This window comes from Oreochromis niloticus, linkage group LG13 (assembly GCF_001858045.2).
Source record: "Oreochromis niloticus isolate F11D_XX linkage group LG13, O_niloticus_UMD_NMBU, whole genome shotgun sequence".
NCBI classification, from domain to species: domain Eukaryota; kingdom Metazoa; phylum Chordata; class Actinopteri; order Cichliformes; family Cichlidae; genus Oreochromis; species Oreochromis niloticus.
Genome location: NC_031978.2, coordinates 2,534,110 through 2,557,724, shown reverse-complemented (window position 1 = coordinate 2,557,724; position 23,615 = coordinate 2,534,110). Strand labels below are relative to the sequence as shown.

Sequence of the window (23,615 nt, the reverse complement as noted above, 5' to 3'; positions counted from 1 at the left end):
AGACAACAATTTTACATGTATGATCTTAAAACAGGACACAGCCAATATCCGTGCTGGCCTCATATCAAATGTGACCGCAGACTGAGTCTATGTTTGATGTTTGCTTTATATCTAATCTTCCTCTCAAACATTTAAACAGCAGCGAGTCTGCAGCTGAGGGAATACAAACTCAAATTGTCGGAACAGGTTCGATCGTGGATTCATTTGGTAATTTATTAAATGTATAACTGTTAGTCTAATCTGCTGCTGAGTCTCTTACACTGATGAAAATGCAGATAACACAGATCACGAACACCTGTTCAACCAATCACTTTCATTCCACTTTGATCTGCGACAAACTGACGGTTCATCTCTGTTACAGTGTTGCGTTAGACTGCTATAATTTTGTGTTCTTTATGCTGTAGATTTTCACGTCTCTGGAATAGTTGGCAGTATTAAGGATGCTTTTCTGTAAAATCATATTGATATGACCCGTGACATATTCGTAGATGACAGTTAGATAGTCAGCTGGGAAACTCTGTGTTAACTCAGAGATCTGAAGATATTGTGGAGAGATGCTGATCTTGCTCCGTGGTGTACAGGTCACCCTCATGATTAATATTCACAATAAAAATATTAGCCGAACATCATGAAGTCTGTATGTGTTTCATAGTGTCGAACAACCTTTGTACAGTTAAAGCCAGCAGTTACTACATGACGGAAACACCAACGTTTTCTCTTTTATGCGTTTATACGCAGGTCACGCTGATTACTGAACAGAAACCCAAAGATCAGCTGTTAATCGAATTTATTTGCTCTCTCTCCTCCTTAAACATGTTTTTAATGTTAGTTATAATTCAGAATTGGCGACTGAAACACGTAGGACACATACGAACATCAGGAAATAACACCCCGATAAATATAACCTCAGTAAAATAAGTCAGTGTCAGCGGGGGTTATTACAGCTGTGTACCGGGGCCTGCGCTTTGTCGGCGGTAACAACAGCTCGATTGCTTGCGAGTCGAGCGGGTCTATCCCACGCTTTGCTGTGAGACTGGGCAGACATCTCCGAAATCATCGAAGCACTTTTGCAAAGAGGCTGTATCTTGACAAACCGATCAGACATATGAAGATTAAACCACTACATTCTCGGCTAAAAAAATATTAAAACGGTATTTGGTGACACACAAACAGGGTTTTTCAAAGTTCAGTTCTGCCGGTTGTTGTGGGCTAAAAACAATGGCCACCAGGCCAAAGCAATGGTTTTGAGTCGATCAGCGTTAACCCCGCCCCCTGGGTTTGATGGGTGAGGCTGACAGATAAAATTAATTCATGATGAGAGCCAGGCGCCAGGACTGCCAAAATGAAATAAATAAATATATCATGAAATAATTAATTAAATGTGTCAATAATTAATTAAAATGTGAAATACATAAATAATTAATTAAATGTGTCAATAATTAATTAATTACATGTGTCATAACTATGTATTTAATTAATTAATTCCCATTTTAATTAATTATTGCCACATTTAATTAATTATTTAATGGTGTATTTAAGTAATTCATTATGGCAGTCCTGGCGTTCCATATATATATACACATATATATATATATATATACACATATCCTTGGAGTCAACATCACTGAGGACTTCTCCTGGACCCTTCACACAGACACTGCTATCAGGAAAGCTCGCCAGCGGCTTTACTTCCTGAGGAGGCTGAGGAGGTTTGGCATGAACGCCAGCATCATCTCAAATTTCTACAGGTGTGCAATCGAGAGCTTGCTGACGAGCTGCATCACAGTTTGGTACGGAAGCTGCTCTGCCAGCAGCCGTAAATCACTACAGAGGGTGGTGAAGGCAGCAGAGCACATCACTGGCACGAGGCTTCCTGCCATTCAGGACATTTATCACCAGCGATGCCTCCGTAAAGCACACAGCATCATCAAGGACCACAGCCACCCAGCACATCAGCTGTTCTCCTTATTACCATCTGGCAGACGTTACAGGAGTCTGTCTGCTCGGACTACAAGACTTAAAAACAGTTTTTACCACCAAGCCATACGACACATCAACCACAACACTTAAACACACACAACACAGGACTCAGAAGCTACCCTGCAGCTTCACAAGTACTCTGTTTAATCTGCACTGGTCACTTCACTTTATTGTTATTGATATTTATATTTAAAAAGTGCAATACTGTAATTTTCTGCTGCTCATTCCTGTGCAATATCCCATCTGCCCTCCCGTCATATTTCTTTTCAAGATTTTCTTATTTAATCACTAGTGTACATATATTTATATTTATAGATACATATATATTTAGTCATCTTTTCTCTTTTACCATGTCTCTCTAATATTTTGTTCTTTACTATTTTTCTATTTGTTATTTTATTTTATTATATTATATTATATTTTATATTTTTTCCTACTGTATCATGCTGCTGAGAGACCGCTGCTCGTCAAACACATTTCATTGCGATGTTGACCCTGTGCTAACTTGCATATGACAAATAAAACTGAAAACTGAAACTGAAACATATATATATATATATATCTCATAATAATCTGACAATACATATAATATTGGCCATATTATATTTACATTACCACAGTGAGATGATTTTAGTCTCATGAACAACATTAGCTAATTGCTATTTACTAACTAATCTTAAAATGACTGTTCAGTACAGAAATGAAGCCCAACTATCATGTTTCACAGTCCTGTGGTCTCAGCCTCAGATACTCAACTAATCAAAGTGATGTCATGACAAAAATGAATGAACAAAACATTTTTCTCCTTCATTTCTGTCACACAAAGCTGTATGTAACGTTTCTCGCGGTTAGTATCATGGTTGCTAGGCAACCTGAGCAGCACGACGAAGGCTAGACCGTCCCATTTCACAAGCCTCTCACTTCCGCACTTCTCATACTTATAGTACGCGCCGTACGTATTACGTGTAGTGCGCGTACTTCAAGCGTGCAGACCCTGAATTGGGACACAGCCCTAATCACTTCAGTGTTGAAGGTCAGCGCTGCACCACTCACAGATCACTGATCGTGTCAGAGGTCAATAGGTCGCACGCTGCAAGGGTCACACATCCCGAGACTCAAAAACTTTATTATTCCGAGTCCCTGCTCCTCCCCCAGTTTCAAGTGATGTCGTCAGTCCGTATCAGCGTTCTCCTGATGAAGGGTGTGACCTCACCAGCAGCAGTAAACAGGAAGTTTATCATTAGCGACCAGCCTGATTTCCAATCTTTGCTTTCTGATTACTGCCTTTATGTACGTTTGCTGTTTAGCTTCTTGTTAAATCATGTGACCCACCTGTGTGAAAGCTCCTGTTACTGTCAATGAAGTTAACTCATTTAAAAGCCTGGCTGACTGTGATGAGTTAGTTAGTTGATGCCAGGTCTCTCTTGGAAATGAGATTTTAAATCTCAATGAGATTTTTACCTGAATAAATAAAGGACTAAAAAAAAAAAAAAAAAAAAAAAAAAAAAAAGTATCGATCTGCATTTGGATCGATTACTTCCTGGCAGCCTGCCGAGCCTCGAGCCGTTCAAGTGTGAGTATAAATGAAGTTTCAGGTCGAACAGGTCAGCTGACATTTGGGGAGTCAAACTGGTTTCAGTTCCAGCTGATCAGCTGACACAGGTGCGTGTTCCTCTCTCAGGTGTACCCGAGCGTCTCGCTGCCTCCGTCCTGTTTAAATAAACGTCGAACAGAAAATCAAACCGCTGCGCTGGGCTCAGCGTCACAGCCAATCAGAGCTCTGCCAACATGTCATCAAACACAGCTACACCTGGAAACCATGGGTACCTTACAGTGATGTCACAGACACAGTGATGATGTCAGAAAACTTTATTACTGTAGAGAATCACAGCAGGAAAAAGTGATGACATCACAGCTACATGTGATGAAGCCCGCCCCCCCCCACACGCCTCACAAGAGAGCTGCAATGGAAAGCACCAATTGCTGACCCGAGTCACGTGACCAGCCTGCACAGCTTCTTCCAACAAAGCACTCTGGGAAACTGAGTCCCTCCTCTTATGCCAACAAACCACGTTACAGGATGGAAGCCTGCAGGCCAGACAGGAAGTGAGTCTCTGATGTCAGCAGGTTTTAGAAAAACAAAAATGTGGTTTAAGGAAGTGACATCAGTCGTATTATAAAATAAAGACTAATTTATGTTTAAAATAAACCCCACGCACTCTTCCATATAGTCCCGCCCCCTCACATCTCTTCCAGGACAAGTGAAACACTCGCAGCTCTAAATACTGATTATTAATTGGTGACTTATCGGTTATTGATTAGAAGCTGAAACGTCTCGCCACACTCTCTGTAGCCATATGAACTTTGACCTGATGAAACTGCTGAGGCCCCTTTCAGACTCCTACATCCTGTTTCCTGCCACGTTAATCAAAGGGCGGGGCCAGCTACATCTGAAAGGGGCTTTAGGCTGTTGCTGACTGGCGGTCAATGGTGGGCGGCGGCACTGCATGATGATGTCACAGAAAGGAGAAAAAGGCGTCAGCGACGATGGTTAGATAGATGAGATCGTGTGCGCTGATCAGCGATAAAGTGACTCCAGAAGAGAAGAAGAAGCATCATTGTCGTCATCATCGTCACATCTGCAGGACACACAGGTGAGACAGGCAGACCCACACACATACATACACACCATGTCACACGGTGCAGGTGACTCACCTGTACGGGAGATCTGTGCAGCCACTTCTCTTTGTCTCCGCCCACCTTCATGCAAGAGAACAGGTCACACATGGTGGGCAGCGCCACAGCGAGGCGTTCCTAAACAGGAAACAAGAAGCAGTCAGGAAGCAGGAAGCGAGCAGCAACCAAACCACGTGCGTGTTCAGCTCTAGCTGTGCTCACCTGAGCTTGACTCCTCTTCCTCAGCAGCCACTTGTCCTCCTCCTCCTCCTCCTCCTCCTGGGGCGGCGCTGCGGGCGCTGGGCTCTTCCGTGGAAACAGCCACAGGTCCGTCTCCAGAGGGCTCTGGAAGAGAGACAAGGACGAGCCGTTCTCCTCCCGGCTCGCCTTCTCCTCCTCAGCTGCCACCCAGCCGGAGAGCGAGGAGGTGAAAGCCTGCAGAGGAGAGCTGGAGGGGGTGGAGCCGGTTCTGGGGTGGAGCCACGCCTCCAGGATGGCCTGAACCTGTCAATCATTTGATCAATTAATCAATCACCTGATTCTTACTGAAGTGTCACAGCAGAGCTGACTCTCTTACCTTCTGTTCCTGCTCTCGGTGGAAGGGTGTGGCCGGGGCGTTCTTTGCAGTGGGCAGGGTGTTCTTGGGGACGCCGTTCTTGTCGCGGTCCTCCTGCTGCAGGAGCCAGCGGCTGAGCGCCTCCTTGCCGCAGTTATCCTCGCAGACGCAGGCCGAGTAGGCGGAGCAGAGCTCGTTGGCGCGGCAGGTCTGCAGCGTTGGTGACGTCTTCTGCAACCACATCTCCAGAGACGCTGGCATCGACACGGCGGCGGGGGAAGTGGGCGAGGTGGTGCCTGAGGTGGGCGTGGTCTTCAGGCACTTGAGCTGGCCGAGGTTTTCGATCTCCACGGCGCTGATGGTCTGACAGCACGATGAGCAGTTGCCGATTGACCGGCTCGCTGGCGAAAGCCAATCATCAGCTGACCAGCTTTCCTCAAACGGCTTAAAGACATGCTGCCAACGTTCGGCGTCCGACATGGTCTCCATGGCAGCAGTAGGCGGGGTAACAAGCCAGTCGTTCAGCTCCTCCTCCTCCTCAGCGGCCAGCTCCATTTCGTCTATCTTTTCGATGGAGAAGGAGGAGCTACAGCTGCTGACGCTTCTCTCCCGGTTGGGGGAGTGGTCTTGAATAAGCCACGCCTCCAAGTCCCTAAGCTGACCCCAGGCTTTCATGAAGTCCATGGAGGCCATCTCGGGACAGGAAGTCTGCTACAGAAACAGGAAGTAAAGCAGGTGAGAGGCACAGCCCGAAGTCAGAGCCTGCTCTCAGGTAAACACAGCTTAGCACTCACCTTACTCTCCTTCTGTGGCAGCAGCCAATCCTGCGGGTCTGTGCTAGACTGATAGCCAATGGGAGCGCATCTGTTGGCGGGTCGAGATTCTAGCAGCCAATTGCTCAGAGAGGAGGGCTCGGCCATCTGCTGAGAGGGAGACGCCATCAGCACCACCTCGCCTTCATCATTATCGCCATCACCACCAGGACGCAACTTACCTGCTTCTTCGCTGTGATTGGACAACTCTGCACCTGAGGTCTCAGGTGGGTGGAGCTCTTAGAAGACATACCCTCCACAAGCTGTAAACAGGAAGGAGAGAGAACACACCTTAAAGATCCACTAACACTGTGTGTTACCTGTGTGTGTGTGTGTGTGTGTGTGTGTGTGTGTTACCTGGGCCGTGATGGTGCCAAATGAGGTGATGGCCTGCTTCAGAGAGCGAGTGTCGGCATGGAAACTCATCTCAGGTGTTTCCTCTGGAGTCAGACTCAGAGAGGACAACCTGCACACACAGGAGAAGAAAATAAGATCACATGACTACACAGGTGAGAGTCTACAGGTAAAACCAGCTCAGTATGTCAGTAATCTGATTACATCAGCCTTTAGCACAGATGTAATCACATTACACAGTGAAACCCTGACTGCATGTCTAAACTGAGTGTTTGCAGACTGGGACAGCTACGCCAACAGGTGAGAGCACCAGCAAGGAGAACAGACCGCTCAGGTGTTAATGCGCCCACAGGCTGTGTGTGCACGTACTTCTCCATGCAGCTGGTCAGCTGGTTGTTCAGGTCGTTGCTGCTGGAGTTCTGCAGCTGGTGGGCGATCACGTCAAACTGACCTCGGAGCTGCAGCACAGACACAGCACAGGTAAGCAGACAGGTAAACAAACAGCCAGCACAGGTAAACAGTCCCTGCCCCCCAGTTACCCGGTGCAGCTGATGCAGCTGCTGTTGCAGAGTTTCCGTCTTCACTTGTTCGAGTAACTCAATCTGACCCAACAGCCACACCTCCCTGCAGCGCAGCGCCTCCTGCTGGCGGCTCACGCAGCTCTGCAACTCCGAGCGAACCTGAGGGGACACACAGGTGAGACGTGTTAAGCAACACTTGAACATTAAATGTGCAGTAACCAAACAGATTCTTCCAGGAAAAAAAACAACCAACAGACGCTCATTTCTGCATCTTACACTTATTTTAAACCATATGACGCCTGCAGGTGGGGAGGGAGGCGGAGCTTGCAAGCTCTGATACGTTTGCTCCTCTAAGTGCAAATTTCACCTGAAGTCTCCACTGACGACCAGACAGGTTAAGCACAGTGATACAGAGCGTGTCATTTCTGAGGTGATAGGTCAGCGTGTGTGTCTGTCTGTGCGTGACAGTCCAGATTTCTACCTGTACAGTAAAAACAGGTGAACAAAGAGACCTGAGGCTGAGGTTTAAACTGCTGCAGGCTAATCAGAGCCCTCCGTGCCCACAGTGACCGTGAGCTCAGCCTTCAGAGCTGCAGTGAGACTCCGCCCCCTCTCCCCGGCAGACCGATCGATGTAAAACACCGACGATGACGTGAAGCCTCGCAGCGCTGCGGACAGTCATGTGATCGTAAACAAAGCTTTGTGTTAATAAAGTTTTTTCACACGGACACGCAAGCTCCACCTTCCTGTGGAGGTGGATCAGCTGTAAAGGTCAGCTGACAGGTTCAAGTAAAACAGCCTGTCCTGTTGTTTCTGCTCAGTTTAAATAAAGTTTATCTCACAGAGAAAAACAAAACATCACAGAGCTGAGATCAATCCAACGCCGATAATGAAGCTGTGAGTCCCTGACCAATGATCATGGAAGCACACCTGAGCCGGAGCTTGAAGTTTTACCTGGAGATAAAGTATGAAGTCCAGCACGTCGCACTTCACTGCTCTCACCTCCTCTGAGCTCCTCTCACCTCCTCTGCAGGTCTTATAACCCGCCTCACCCTGACCCTCCTCTTCCTCTCCCTCACCTGTGGCTCAGCTGCAGACAAAGGCAGGATTTCAGGTGGTTTCAGCCTCACTGAGTCAGCAGTGATGAACATGATGATGGAGGAGGAGTGATGGCTAACTGCGATTGGTGGGTCTCAACAGGTAAATCCTCAGGTGTTTAAAGCTCAGGTGATTCACGGTTTGATATGAAAAACAGGGGTGTGTGTTGGGTCTGCGCTTCCACAGGCCCCGCTAGTTTAGAGACTTGTTCTCGTTAACAACAGAAACAAGGCAAACATCTTTTACTTGCTAGCAAGGGAAGGCTTGGTCGGAACCAGGCTCTTGGAGCTCAACGCTCCTCAGCTGTCTCCAACCCAACTTCTTCAAAGAGCAGCCCTCCTCGTACTCTTTTATTCCCATGACAGTTGCAGTTTACACAACACAAGCACCTCCCCTCGTAAAACCCCCCTATGGTTCTAAAAGACAAGGCACTATGTGTGTGCACGTGTAAGCACCTGTATGCATGTGCAAGAATGTGTTTATGTGTGTGTGTCTGTGAGAATATGTTTGGGGGTGCGTTTGTGTGACCTCCTGCTCACCAAAAGGATCATAAAAGCAGGAAGCTTACCACACAAGAAACAGAATATTCAAATAGGATGTGCCTATAATAAAGCCTCCCCCAGCACCAGAGTGGCTGGAGAGGTGGTCAGAGACAAAGGAATGTCTTTGATCCTGCTGCTTGAACTAAGACTTTACAAATTTAACAAACACAATGACAACATTCAACAATTTGACTCCAACAGCGTGGCACAGAGCCATCTGAGTGGTTGCAGCAGTTTAGCAGGACAAGCGTTTCACCGTAAAATGATCTGGGTGTCAATAAAATTTCAAACAGCTCCATTTGGTGGCAGGTAACTAACGCACTGATCAGGACAGCAGGTAGTCAACGTGTGAGCTGATCCAGGTTTACTACCAGGTGATGTTTACAGTCAGGTCAGCTGACCTGCACTTCCTCCCATCTGCAGCTCGGCAGGTAAACATTTTACAAACTCACATGAGCTTATCAGCAGTTCAGTTATTGATCAGTGATCAATTGTTCTAATCCAACACTGACCTGCTGTGCACAAACTTTATTGATCGACTGATCAGGAATCGTTAGGTTCAGTCTGCCGACGCATTTCCTGTGTCATGGCGTGTCAAACACATTTGTGCCGTTACCACCTGATCTGCTGAAAGGGCATCTTCCTGTTCTCGCTTTAAAATAAATACCTTGGCTTGACTGCACTGGCCATGTGACACTGAGGTTACAACGCCTTAAAGCACTTCCTGTTCAGAGAGGGGAGATGCTCACCTCTCTGGCGTTCTCCCTCAGCTGCTGCTCCGCCTTGATCACGGCACCGATGGTGTCCTCCAGCTGATCCTGGGCCTGCTGGCACTGCTTCAGGCCGCTCGCTGCCAGCACCTCCGACGACATCCTGGACAGGAAACAGGAAGTGGAGACAGCACGGTGATTTCACTGAAACCGACGACTCTGAATTTAAAGTGTGCTCAGGACTACACGCTTTTCATCCCTCGCTTTATTTTTACACCATCATCATCCTTGCCCGTGACCTCACCGTGCCCTCAGGGGGTAATAATAGCCGCCGCGGTCAGACAGCGAGCTCTGTGGCTCCTCTGAGTCACTCACACAACGACAGTAAAGCTCGCCAAAGCGGTGCCTCCTGTTCAATCAGCTGTTTGTGGGCGCTGCAGCATTGTGTTCCGTGATTGGTCAGAGGGTCATGGCTTGCCACAAACCAATTAGATTAACCCATCACTAGCACACACACACGGAAGTAATGAAAGACACTAAAGCAGCGGTCTCTAACCCCCGGACCGGTCCGTGAGTCGTTTGGTTTTTATTGTTATTTTCTTATCATTTTTATCATTAACTCAGTTTCCCTGGGTCTTTTCCCGTGTGTTATGATTTTCTATTTTTGGCACCAACACCAGTTTTATTTTGTTATATTTATACGCGACACCTTAAAGGCTGGTCTGTGAAAATATTGTCGACATAAACCGGTCCGTGGCACAAAAAATGTTAGGCACCGCTGCACTAAAGTACTTTAAATAGCCCGATGAAGTACTTTGCAGCAATACTCTGTTTGGCATTATTAGTACAAAGTAAATGCATTACTGAGCATGTGCAGAAACCCTCCACAGTGAACTGCTGATCAGCTGTTAGAGGGGGTGGGGTCTCAGGGTGCAGCAGTGTCTCAGTATCAGCTGTAAACAGACGCTAGCTGGCAGCTGATAACCCTCACTGTGTGACCTTTGACCCCAGCTCAACTCTCACCCACTTCCTGTGTGATAATCAGCTGACCAGCAGAGCACAGGCCAACAGCTGGTATTGATCATCTCTCATCAACGTCTGACCTTCATATGGAAACTCATTTACTGACACCGAGTTATTAATAGCTGAAGGAAACACGCCGGATCAAAACCTGTGTGTGTAATGATGTGTAACACCTGTGGGCTCAGCTGACTGACATTATGATATAAAACCTGTTACATCCAGACTTTATTTATGACCTGACAGGTGAACTAAAAAAAGAATGAACGAGACCGACTAGTTCCTGATATTTACCATCAATAATGACTGATGGTTGAGGAAATGACCACTATTTTTAGAGCAGTGCTGGAATTTATTTCTTTGTCTGCAGAAAAAAAAAAACCCTGAGGAAGTTTCTGCTGTTTTCCAAGAACTAAATCCGACCTTCACACACACACACACACACACACTACCTGCTCTCACTTCTTCTACTGTAAATCAGCTGCATGCCTGAACCTGCAGGTACTGAGTTGATTGATCAGTTAATGCAGTCAGAATACTGACACACTGTCACCAGTGAAATGAAAATGACTGCATTATAGGGATTGAGTTTGTGGATATCAGCGCTCCTGCAGGCTGTAAATACAACACCAGCTCTCCGTGCACTCTACCAGCACCAACAGGGCCTCCTGCTGCTTTTCAGCACCTCCTTTAGGAGCAAAAAACCCCCCCCCCAACTAAAATGTCAACATGGGAGGCTTTCCTGCGTCATCTGTCACATAAACGAAACTGACACGCAGTTAAATGGCCGCTGGAGGAACCAAATCATAAGAAAATACAAAAACTCTCCGTCAGTCCGTCTCTTCCGGTCCCTGTTTTATAACCACCGCCTCATACAGAGTGGAATACAGCCGGTAAACCGAGGGATTTTACCTGATGCTGACTCAGTGTCGGTAAAACTGCAGGGGTAAAGCTCCGTTTCAGCCGCAGGCAGTCTCGCACAGAGCCGGTGTTTCTGGTGTTTCCGTCCACAGCTCACGGGAGGAGGAGCCACAGCCCTCCATTACTGCCTGGCGGCCGGCACGTACGCATTCGGCCACAGATCAGGGGCGGGGCTTGGAGACGAAGCCAATGGGGGAACAGTTCCAGGATGGGCGTGGTTTTGAAAGAACCCCGTCTTACAACTGGGTAACCACTAGCCCAGGGCGGGGATGGCGAGGGGCCCCGCTCCGGGCCCAGACTAGGGAGGGGCCGGTCGGGGGCACCGAGGTGGATCCGCTGAACACATTCCAAAGGCCGAGATAAAGCGGGGATGGGGTCGCTCAGTGCAGCTGATATCTGTGACATATTAACCGCCGGCAGCGTGTCACAGCGCAGCCAAAGTCCGCAGAATATTGCATGTCGCGCAATAATCTGCACAGCTGACACAACAGCCGGACACATTCTTCCCTCTGTTGCACCTTCTTTGGTTTAAATTAAGTATTTCCAGGGTGACTTTAGGATGACGTTTTGTCACACCTGACAAGCATCAGTGTGTTTGGGGTAAGCCGAATTACAGAGTGGATCCCAGAAATACAGAAAATGTTAAAAACACAAACAAAACTAATTTCATACAAAGTAAAACGCGCGTACGGAGCAGCAGGAGATAAAAATGCATGTTTTTTTTTTTTAAAGCTAGTCTGCTTTAAAGGCTCACAACAACAAATACAGCGCGTTAAAACTGCTACAAACCCAACAGCTGTCAGTGTAGCAAAATCATTTTAACACATTAAATTAAAAAGGATGACCTCTGACCGCTCTGAATTTATTTTTAACATTTCCGACGAACGAGGTCACGGCGTGTTCCGGCTAACGCGGCTAGCTTCTGTGGCGCGTTATCGCCTTTAACCTTCGACAGAAATGATACCGAACCGTGACAACAGTAATAACAACAACACAAACACCACACACCAGTTTACTCAGAGTCACACAATCAACCAGCTTCTCTCGGGCTGAGACACTAACTGCGTGTTTTAAAGGATCACCGAGGAGCTAACGGCTAACAGCTCCTCGAGGAGTTGCTCCGCGTGTCGCCGTACTCACCCGGAACCTTTACCGTAGACTCTCCCCTTCGATATCATTTATGATCCGCTCGGTTCGGCAACACGACAGCTCGAGCAACGGTCCGGAAAATGAACCCAATGTCACCAACGCGTCAAGGAACAAGAACCACAGAGGGGGGAGAAGTGTCGCGAGAAATAGCAAACTATCGTGCAGCGCGAAACAGCCTGAGGCTGCCCCCTGCTGGTGAGACAGCCGGTAACTGTAGCCCTCTGACATTACAGGCCAACGGTAATGAACTAAAATCTGAAAAGGTCCACTTTGAGAAAATGCCTTGAAGCGCAGGTCTTTTGTATGTCCCTCCATCTGCAGTCATGTCACGACTTTGCAATACTGAATCTCGATTAGCCACAGATCCTGACAAAATCATTCATACAGAGATCAGATCTTAAAGTTAGAGCAACCTAGTTATGTGGCTAAACTCAGCTCTGAGGGGATTCTAGAGATTAGATTAGATTAGATAAAACTTTATTAATCCCTCGGGTGGGTTCCTCCGGGAAATTCGGTTTCCAATAGCACAGCACCGACAGAAGTTACAGAATGTGAGCAGAAATATACCATATATACACATATATAAATACAGAGACATATAGAAATACAGAGGATACAAAAGGGATAAACGGAATAAATAGGAATAAGAATACAAGGGAATTGCACATTTCACGTATTGTGAGTCTATTGCACCGTTGGATATTAATGTTAAATCTCTTGTTCGGTCTTGCTTTTATCATCTAAGAAATATTTCTAAATTGAGCTCTATAATATCCTATACCGAATTGGAGATTGTTATTCATGCTTTTATCTCTTCACGATTGGACTATTGCAATTCCCTGTTTACTTGTCTAAACAAAGGTTCTTTGGAGCGTCTGCAGATCGTTCAGAATGCTGCAGCAAGACTTTTGACGAAAGCTTCTAAATATTCACATATAACACCGTTGCTTATGCAGTTACATTGGCTTCCCGTTGAATTTAGAGTCCATTTTAAGATTCTGGTTCTAACTTTTAAGGCTCTTCAACAACAGGCACCACCATATATTATTGAACTCTTACAGCCCTATGCCCCTAGTAGGTCTCTGAGGTCAAGTAGTCAGGGCCTACTTGTCATCCAGAATACGAGACTGAAAACTAGGGGTGATAGAGCTTTTGCTACTGTGGCCGCCAGACTGTGGAATTCCCTTCCTCTGGACTTACGATCTGCTGATTCATTGATTACTTTTAAAAAACAGTTAAAAACACACCTTTTTAAAATTGCTTTTTGCTAACTTTGTTTGTATTATGTCTTTTTAATCTGTTATATCTTGTAAAGCACTTTGTGATTTCTATCTAGAAATGTGCTATATAAATAAAATTTTACTTACTTACTTACTTAACAAAAAGTATTGCACAGTGAAAAGGCACTACAGCTTAGTTGTCCCCCCGCCTTTGTCCTCCTGTTTCCCCTCCCTCTCCCCTCCAGAGAGGAGTTAAACAGTCTGATGGCGTGTGGGACAAAGGAGTTTTTAAGTCTGTTGGTCCTTGACTTTGGGAGAAGCAACCTGTCACTGAACAGACTCCTCTGGTTGTTTATGGCCGTGTGCAGAGGATGCCCAGCATTGTCCATAATGTCCAGCAGTTTCTTTAGTGTCCTTTTCTCTGCCACTGACACCAGAGTGTCCAACTTCATGCCGACCACACGCTTCTTTCTCGATAGCAAAGAAGCCTGGTACATTCCTCATCACATGATAAGTCACAACTATAAAGATCGCATAGTCTTTGATTGCTCTTACCAGGGCCGATGCTTGGACCAACACTTCTTGGTGTTCTGTTGTGTTTTAGGCAGCATTTTTCAGCAATAAGTGGCGAAATGAAAGGCATGTTTCACCAAGTCCGCCTCTGCCACCTGGTAAACCGCTCCTCCGATTCCTTTGGCGTGATATGAACAAAGAAGCTCCCCATCAGTGTGTGAGTGGCAGGTTCTTACTTTCGCTACGACCTGCAGTCTTTGTTGTGCAATTTATGCCCTACAAAAACATGTGAAAGAGAACAAACCTGCCAAACATATGCAGCATTCAGTAACGCAGCGTATCTATGTTGACAACTGCTTGCAGAGTTTTTCATCAGCAGCGTCAGCTAGGATACTCTTTCAGAATGTGGCTTCCACCTCCGTCAGTGGGCAAGCCAAGATCCTGCTGTGATCAGCCACGTACCATCTGAGGTAAGAGGAGGACAGGGCGTCCGGACCACATGAGTGCACATTAGGATTACAGTGGAATTATAAAACTGACCTTCCTAAATTATCTATGTTGCTAATGTAACATCTTTTCATTTTAAAAGTTAAAGGCAAGGAAGGTTTATCACATTTAGATACAAAAAGACAGACGGCCCTGACACTTTGAGCCATTTTCTTCCCGGGCATCGTTCAGCAGACCACTCATCCCTGTGCTTAGCTACTCACGTCACAGACGTGATTCTTTATGTTGCCGGTACACCACTCATATAACATTTGAGCATATTAAAACTATTATCCTGTTCTACAATTAACATTCAACATTTTTGACCTTCTATATTTGACTTTAGACCTGTTGGGTTCATTTTGAGACAGAGAAGACAAACGTCCTCAAAGTCATGAAGCAGTTGCAGGTTTAAGTTAAAAAATGTCTGCCGAGTCTCTGCTCACTCAGGAGACCCAAACCAACACAGAGCCTCAAACCCAGTAAGTGTTTTTGATCCCACCCAGTAAACCGGACACTAAGGTGGTCTTAGGACCGATGTCGGCTCAGGTTTCTCCTTCCACCATGGCAACCACCTCTTACCCTCCGTCAGACCTGCAAAATGACGGAGCTAGGGTTTATTCCATAAGAACAGATTTACGACCGAGGCCACGTTCCTGTGAGGGGCCTCCCTCTACTTCCAAAACTTCTCTACAATACACTGTGTGCAGTAAAAATGATTGTAATTATGAGACATTAGCCAACAGAACACCCGTGAGGTCCTGAACACATCACTGGAGGGGAACGCTTCCTTGCCAGTTCTGAGGAAAACCAGCACATATCCATACATGAAAGACGTGGCATGGTCTGCATACTCATCTCACATTTATTGGAGAAAAGGGAGTATTTCCAGTCAGTTGTAAGGTTGTTTTTGTGTGTGTGACATTTTCACTGTAGCTACATTAGCTGTGCTGGCGCAGTGTGTGTGTATGCTGGGCTGATGAAAACTAAGAGGATCTTTTAAAATGGTTTTGTTTTAAAGATTCTGCTCTGTGTTTCTTTATTTTACAAGAAATCGACACAAAATGAAGTTTCTGCTTGTCCAGTTTTATTAAATGCAACATTGTTTGCTTGCAGCCCAACTTCAGCGATGAAGCATCACCAACAGTTTCCATGTTGAAGGCACTGCCACAGCACAGGATCTGATACACACAACAACGAAGAAAGAATCTGAATACAGGGGCCCGTTCTTCGTACCTCGCTAAGTAAGTTAGCCGGATTTGAATGTTGACGATTTCGCGTGATCTTGGATCGTTCGGTTCTCCGAAGCTCATCCGGGACTTGCTGTCATAGCAACAGATCCGTAAGCGTAAACCTGCTCGGGAGCAGGCTTACTTTATGTAAACAGGATTAGATCGCGGCCACTCAGGTATGTCCGCTGCAGTTATACGAAAGCAACAGCGATATTTCGCCACTGTTTTACCATAAATAAATATTATCAATGTAACTAAAGATAATGCAGCATTTGATTCTTTTATTGATTTCATACAGATACATACAGGTCATTTCCTAAAAAAAAGGGAAATGTACTATTAATCATTCTATTACATGTAGTAGATTATTTCAGATGTAATTCATATTTTAGAGTAGTAATAGTAAATTACTACGTGCAATCAAGATGAGAGACCACGGCTATAAAAGCGAAGGTGGATTTGGGAAGTCTGTCGCAGCCATGTCCTGTCCGTTTGTACGCGAGCAAGGAAGGTGCAAGATTGATAAGGAGAGTTTTCAGAATTCAGCGGATATTGCGGGATAGACAGGATCCTTTAGCTCGGCGCGACGGTGTGCTCATAGAGAGATATCTCTCTATCTCTCTCTCTCTCTCTCTCTCTCTCTCTATAGATATATAGATATATATATATTTCCCAACTTACTGTGCATGCTTCAGTCACCCCTTGCATGGGAACAGGTAGAAGTGATGGAGTGTTATGTAAAACTACACAAAAAAACCCCACAATGTCAATAAATGTCACAGTACAAAAAGCATTTTAATTAAGGCAACAACCAAATATTTTACATTGTACAAATAGCACCAGTTATGAAGGTGCTGCTACTGCACCCCGGCTGCTGGTCTAAGGAAGAGCTGCCCCCAGGGATGCCCTCAACAATGGGTCTGGTGGCATTCAACCCTAGGGCCAGCTCCTCTGCCGGGGTGTGACGAGGGGGTGCAGGACCACCACCTGTCTTTATTTGCTCTGCCCTTTTCTTGGTTGCTGTTATAAACAAACAAACAGATTATTCCAGGGTCTCTTTTCAAGAGACTAAAAGCAATATAAGTGATAAATATTACTATTCTGTAGAATATTCTTATATTTCACTTTTACTTGTTCCCATGTTCTAGTGGGTCCTGTTGTGGCTCTAATGTGAAAGAGGATATAATGTAATATAATATAATAAATTACTTACGAGTTTAATTTGTCAGCAACTTTCTGCCAGCCCTCTCTCCTTGCTTTTGCAGCCTTTGCAGTGTTCCCCTGCGTTTTAATTAAACTCTGAAACTCCTGATATCCCTCAATCAAGAGTTCTTGCTCTGCTGCCGTGAAATACTGAGCGCGCTCCTTCGACATCTTCGCCGACCAATCACAGAGTTGCCGATCAATGTTTCTACTATCGATGCGTAGCCCCTTTTAAGCCACCCAGTGATCTCAGATTACTTCATCCAGCTATACTAATCGTCAACAACAGGTGTGTTCGGAGAACCGGATTAGCGAGCTCAAAGTTAGCGCGATGATTTGATCTTGGATGTGTCATTTGATCTTGGATGTAGTAAGCAAGGTACGAAGAACGGACCCCTGGTTCGTTTTTCAGTCGGTACACTGAATGTCTTTGTGATTATAACAAGCAAAAAATACAACTTGTATGTTTCCACATCCCAAAGGTCGATTCTGTTCGTTGGATGAAACATTTGGTTGCTCATCAGGTGACTTCTTCAGTCTGAGCTGACTGCAGGTTTCCAACCTTATAAACAGGACATTTGTACAGTGACTGAAACTAGCACCACTGACTAACAATGGGCTGTGACCTCAGTTTCTGATCATTAATATGCAAATCGTCGTGACCATAGACCACTGATCAACGACCATGAGTCCCATTCACAGAGAGTTGGGGAATGGCTGCAATCACAGCATTGTAAGATGGTGACAGATGTACCCTTAGGCCCCCTCCTCCATTCAGAGATGGTCTTTCCCTTTTCACCTAAATGGCCTCCTTGACTCCGCCCTCAAACCAGTGTTCCTCCCTGTCCAGGATGTGTACTTCCTCATCATTGAAAGAGTGGGCGTTTATCAATATTGTTGCGGGTTCCATTCTCTAGGGCAGGAAATACCGTGGTATCTCGTACTTCTCATGGAGGAATAAACCACATACACGTTGTTCGAGTTTTACATCCGAGGCACACGCCTTCTCCTTTCGCCATCTTTTATTGACCACACACTTCCGTATTTATACCTTTCAGATTAAGAGCACATACATATTTGATAGGGCAACACCCCCACTTGCTCTTAACACTGTACATTACACATTTACATGATATCCATACTTACATAACATTCACAGATTAACATTTATGTTCCAAACAAAACATGCGTAAACTTATCCATTTTCACTTTACTTACAGACTTAGTCATGATGTCTGCTACCATGTCTTCTGTTGCACAATATTCAACTTGTACTTCCTTCTCAGTTATAGCAGACCTAATAAAATGATACTTGACATCAATGTGTTTACATCTTTGACGATTTATAGGATTTTTGGACAATGCAATTGCACCTTGATTATCTGCAAAAACAGTAACTGGTGAATAGTGCCTTTTCATGTCCATGCCATTAAGTAGCTGTGAGAGGTATAAGCTTTCTTGTACTGTGGCGGCCATCGCCATGTACTCTGCCTCGCACGTTGACAAAGCTACTGTAGCTTGCTTCCTGGTTTTCCAGCAAATGACTGGCCCATTTTTGGATAGTACAAAACAATAACCCGTTGTACTTCTCCTGTCACTCAAATCTGTGGCCCAATCTGCATCGCTGTATGCTATAAGATTTAGGTTTCCTTCTGTCCTTTTATAGCACAGCTCTTTGTTTAGTGTCCCCTTAAGGTAACGTAATACATGTTTTGCTGCTGTCCAATGATGCTCTTTTGGCTCAGACAGAGATTGTGACAGTTTACTCACTATCCAACTCAAATCTGGTCTTGTACATGTCATTAAGTAAATCAAACTGCCCACTAATTCTCTATATTTTCCTGAATCAACTGATTCACCATGTGCATCAAAGTCAGTTTTGAGTTCACAAGGAGTAAAACGTGGCTTACAGTCAGACATTTTAAACTTTTCCAGGACTTTTGTGACATACCGTGTCTGGTTTAGTCTTATCTCATGGTTCTCTTGTATACAGTCAATACCCAAGAAATGTTTGAGCTCACCAAGATCCTTCATCTTAAATTTCTCATTCAACATTTGTTTCACGTTTCCAATAGCATCTTCACTGTTGGCAGCTATGATTACATCATCAACCCAAATGATAAGAATCACTGTCTCACTCACTGTCTGTCTGGAATATACACAATGGTCTACAGGATTTTGTTTGTAACCTTTTTCACATAAATGGTCATGTAACATCTTATTCCAGTTCCTGCCAGATTGTTTCAAACCATATAGTGATTTGTTTAGTTTGCAGACCAGTTTTTCACCTGTGTCTGATTTTACTTCAAAACCTTCTGGTTGCTGCATATACACCTCACAATCGATTGGGGCGTGCAAATAAGCAGTCTTCACGTCCATTTGATGGAGTTTAAAGTTGTACTGTACTGCTAATTGCATCAGAATACGCACCGATGTCATATCTGCAGTCGGCGAAAAGGTTTCTTTGTAATCAATGCCTTGAACTTGGCTATAGCCTTTAGCAACATATCTTGCTTTAAATGTTTTAGTCCGATTCGGGTTCTCTTTTATCACATACACCCATCTCCCTCCCACTGCATTTTTACCTTCTGGCAGCGTGGTTAGAGTGAATGTATTATTGTCTTTCAAAGATCTCATTTCATCTTCCATAGCGTCTGACCAACACTTAGAGTTCGATGACTGCATAGCTTCTTCAAATGTCTTTGGTATGTTATACATCACCCTGTAACAATAATCTACAGTCAGTGATGTTTGGTCATCTTCTGCAGTTTGGACATAGTCTTTCAGGTAATCTGGCCTTCTCCTGTTTCGTTTGGGATATCGTTCAGACTCTGTTCTGTCACTCTGTTTGTCTGAGTTTTGTGTGTCATTTATGCCATTGTCCTGAATACCACTTTCAGGTTCAAGGATCATACTTTCATTTGATCTCTGGTCATTCCCTGTTTTGTCCATTCTAGCGGGGTACTGCAAAATGTCCCCTGGAGTCAAATCATTATCTCCATCGTCATCATCCTGAATAGTCTGGGTTTGGTGCTCAACTACACTTTTAGTGAGGAACTTGACCAACCTATGTCTAAGAACTCGTCCTGTTTTAGGGTAGTAGATTAGATACGACGGACTGTTTTTATCGTAACCCACAAAAACCCCTTCGTCACATCTCGCATCTAACTTCTTTTTGTTGTGCCCGTAACCGTAGCAAACTGATCCAAAAATCCCCATCCTCGACATGTCTGGCTTCTTTCCTGTCAGCATGTAATAAGGGGTTTGCTTTGTGCGTCTGACGTAACACCTATTACGAATTACTGCGGCAGCCATAACAGCATAAGTCCATAATCTCTTTGGCAGGTTACTTTCAATCAACATACACCGTGCCATCTCAAAAAGTGTTCGCCATTGTCTCTCGGCAGTCCCATTCTGATGAGGCGAATACGGCGCTGATGTCTCATGCTTTATCATGTTTTTATTTAACAATGTCTGAAACTCTTTAGATGTAAATTCAGTTCCATTGTCTGATCTAATTCTCTTTACCTGCCCATAGGGGGCGACGTCTGCCAAAAATCTTTCAGTTGCTTTTACAGTGTCACTTTTAGCCTTTAAAAAGTACACAAACATTGTGCCTGAGTAATCATCAGTAAATGCTAACGTGTACCTGAACCCGTCTTTAGCTTCTGGTTCTATTGGTCCAGCCAAGTCAGTGTGCACTAGCTCTAATGCTTTTTCTGCTCTTTCATCAGGCTCTCTATTCCTGGTTTGGATAAATTTCCCTTTTATACACACTTCACAGTCTTGATAATGTTTAGCTTTACCTTTTATTTTCATACCCTCGGTAATGTTCTCTAGTTTAACCAAGTCTTCATAGTTACAGTGGCCGAGGATTTTGTGCCAAGTCTCTACATCATGACAGCCATTGCATTCGTCGTTGTCAACATGATGATCAGATGTAACACTGTTCAAATAGTATAGGCGTTCATATTCACTTATCTGAAACCTTGTCCCGTTCTTATGGATAAGCTGGTTGCAGCCCTTCTTGAAGGTTACTGAGGCTCCTTTGGCCGTCGCCGCCTGGACCGAGAAGATATCTTGCGGGTAAGAGGGAATGTAAAGTGCCCCCTCCAGTGTCGCCTTCACCTTTCGTCCCTCGCTGTCTTGTAGATAGACCTCCACATCTCCCCTCTTCAGTGCGACCCCACTCGTCCTCGTCCCGTCAGCTAACTCCATGAAGTGTCTTCCAGGTGTGAACGTCTCGTCAAAACTTTTGAATCTCTGAATGTCCGTAATGATGTGAGAAGTAGCCCCTGTGTCAACCATTAGGCCTCTCTGTTTCAGCCCTTGATTTACACAGTCTTTAGCTTTGAACACGAAACTATGATCTTCTGCATCAGTTACGTGTTTAGCAGTAATCTTCTTTCGTCGGCGACAGTCACTGTCCTTATGCGTTGAGCTTTTGCAGTAACCGCACCACTGCTTCTCTTTTTGTTCTTTCCTTTCGGCCTTTGTGTAACACTCACGTGCTATATGACCCTTTTTCTCACAGTTGTAACATATGATTTCTGCATTGTCTCTCTCTTTCTTCCAGTTATTTGCCTTCATCACATTATCTTCAGAACATGTGGCCTTTTCGGTGCTCTCATAGCTTCTTAATTTAGCTTTAAATTCACTAAATGTCATTGCTTTGTCACTGTGGGTTATGGAGAACGGCTTGAAAGATTCAGGCAACCCTTTTAACACCATTGCAATAAGCAGTCCATCACTTAATGTCTCTTCTGCATTCCTCAGAGCTGTAATGGCAGTCTCAGCCCTTATCATATAGTCTGTGACGCTCTCACTGGGCATTTTCTGTAGCGACGTTAGCTCTGTGTACAGGCTAATCACACGTGGTGTCCCCTTACCAGCGTAGTGCTCTCTCAGAATCTTCAACGCTTTCCGTCCGTCATCCCTGGCATCTCTCATCACAAGTGAAAGACTTCTATCATCCAATACCTGGATTAGCTCTGCATAAGCTACTTCATTTTTGTCATCCAAGTCCTTGTTGTCTTCATCCGACTCGCCGGGCTCGTCCAAAATGGCGGCCCTTAGCCCAAGTAGCCGCAGGTATCCCAGGAACTTTGTTTCCCACAATTCGTAGTTTCTCTCGTCCCCGTCGAAGCACAGACGGTTCCACCGGCTTCCCACATCCCTTCTGGGCCCATAACCTGTTGCGGGTTCCATTCTCTAGGGCAGGAAATACCGTGGTATCTCGTACTTCTCATGGAGGAATAAACCACATACACGTTGTTCGAGTTTTACATCCGAGGCACACGCCTTCTCCTTTCGCCATCTTTTATTGACCACACACTTCCGTATTTATACCTTTCAGATTAATAGTACATACATATTTGATAGGGCAACAAATATGCGTACTTGTGCGTACTTGCGTTCTCGTGTACTCGTGATACGTCATCAGTCGGAGACCAAGTACTGTTCCAATTCAAAGTACGCATCAAGCCGAGAACGCGAAAAAGTCCCGGATGTGTTCTCGCTCCGCCCGTTTTATCGAGCATGCATCGGTGTGGACTTGGGACAGCTAAATATCCCAGAATGCATTTCGTCCAAAACTCAACAGCGGACTCCCGGCACATCGTTTTCAACACCCCCCCCCGCTCGCGGTCTTCTCACTACTCAGGTTAAAGAAACCCCAGCAGCTGTCTATAGTATTGAGTGTCCACTAGAATAGAAATAAAAGCGTTCTAACATCTCACCTGCTTGTTTTTATTAAGGTATGTACACGTATGTACATGTACACTATTTTTATTAATAGAGGTTTCACTACTGAGGTTACAAATGATATATAAGTCACTTAGATCACGTCTAAATGTTAATGTTTGGTTTATTTCAGTGTTTTATTTGTTCCTGAGTAAACCGGTTTGGCTGTGATTAAAGTTAAGCTTCATAACATGTTACTCACAGTTAAATTAGGAGGGGACGGCAGTAAAAACTCCGGACCTGTGACATCATCACGTACGCAGGTGTTCCAATTGTACATATCGCGAGTCCGTGCTCGCGTTCTCGGCGAGTACGTACTCACCCAGAATGCGAGTACGTACTCGCGTACTTGGGCATTGATAAACGGCCATCGTCCACTGGCCTGTAGGTGTAAGTAGGCTGCAGAGTCCTGGCCTGACGAGGTGGCTCTTCTGTGTTGTGCCATCCTCTTAGCCAGAGGTTGTTTGGTTTCCCCGATGTATAAATCCTGCTAATCCTCCTGGCCCAGTGTACGCCGTGGCAACAGCGTACACTATGTTACTCTGTTTGAGTCGGGGGACCCAATCCTCGTGTTTTGGGGTTTAAAAGCCAAAGAGACACGGTGTTTAGGAAACATGAAACTCCGATACTCCTGATCACTAAGGGCAGGTTAGCCTTCTTAGACTTTGAGATTTTCATCGGTAATGGGGGACATCTAAAAGCTGATGTGTACCGTAAACCTACGCATATGGATCAGTATTTAAGTTTTGACTCTCATCATCCACTGGAGCACAAACTGGGTGTGATCAGGATGCGAACAGGAGCGAAAACCATTCCCACTGACACAACAGTCAGAGAAGCAGAGGACATCTGTCAAGATATGTATTCTAAGACACTTCTT

The 23,615-nt window shown here is 45.1% G+C and overlaps 1 protein-coding gene and 1 long non-coding RNA gene across 6 annotated transcripts; one reads left to right on the top strand and one right to left on the bottom strand.

The window, feature by feature from the left end:
* Window positions 1–3,835: 3,835 nt before the first annotated feature.
* On the bottom strand, window positions 3,836–12,490 carry ncoa4 (nuclear receptor coactivator 4). 5 transcript variants are annotated; one of them, XM_005462243.4, is made up of 11 exons: window positions 12,331–12,490; window positions 9,289–9,412; window positions 6,918–7,058; window positions 6,748–6,836; window positions 6,382–6,490; window positions 6,207–6,287; window positions 6,007–6,135; window positions 5,234–5,923; window positions 4,879–5,160; window positions 4,696–4,794; window positions 3,836–4,619 (listed from the first exon to the last, which is right to left on the bottom strand). In XM_005462243.4, the coding sequence occupies exons 1-11, from the start codon at window positions 12,366–12,368 to the stop codon at window positions 4,614–4,616; spliced, it is 1,788 nt and encodes a 595-aa protein (XP_005462300.1). In that variant the 5' UTR covers window positions 12,369–12,490; the 3' UTR covers window positions 3,836–4,613. The 5 variants fall into 5 exon arrangements, with proteins under 5 accessions (XP_005462300.1, XP_019222223.1, XP_019222224.1 ...); XM_019366678.2 differs by having other exon boundaries at window positions 5,234–5,920; XM_019366679.2 differs by having other exon boundaries at window positions 6,007–6,132.
* Window positions 11,483–15,786, top strand: LOC102080839 (uncharacterized). The gene is made up of 4 exons (XR_002064317.2): window positions 11,483–11,790; window positions 14,164–14,289; window positions 14,436–14,542; window positions 15,675–15,786. It is a non-coding gene; the product is annotated as an uncharacterized LOC102080839 (long non-coding RNA).
* The last annotated feature ends 7,829 nt before the right edge of the window (window positions 15,787–23,615 follow it).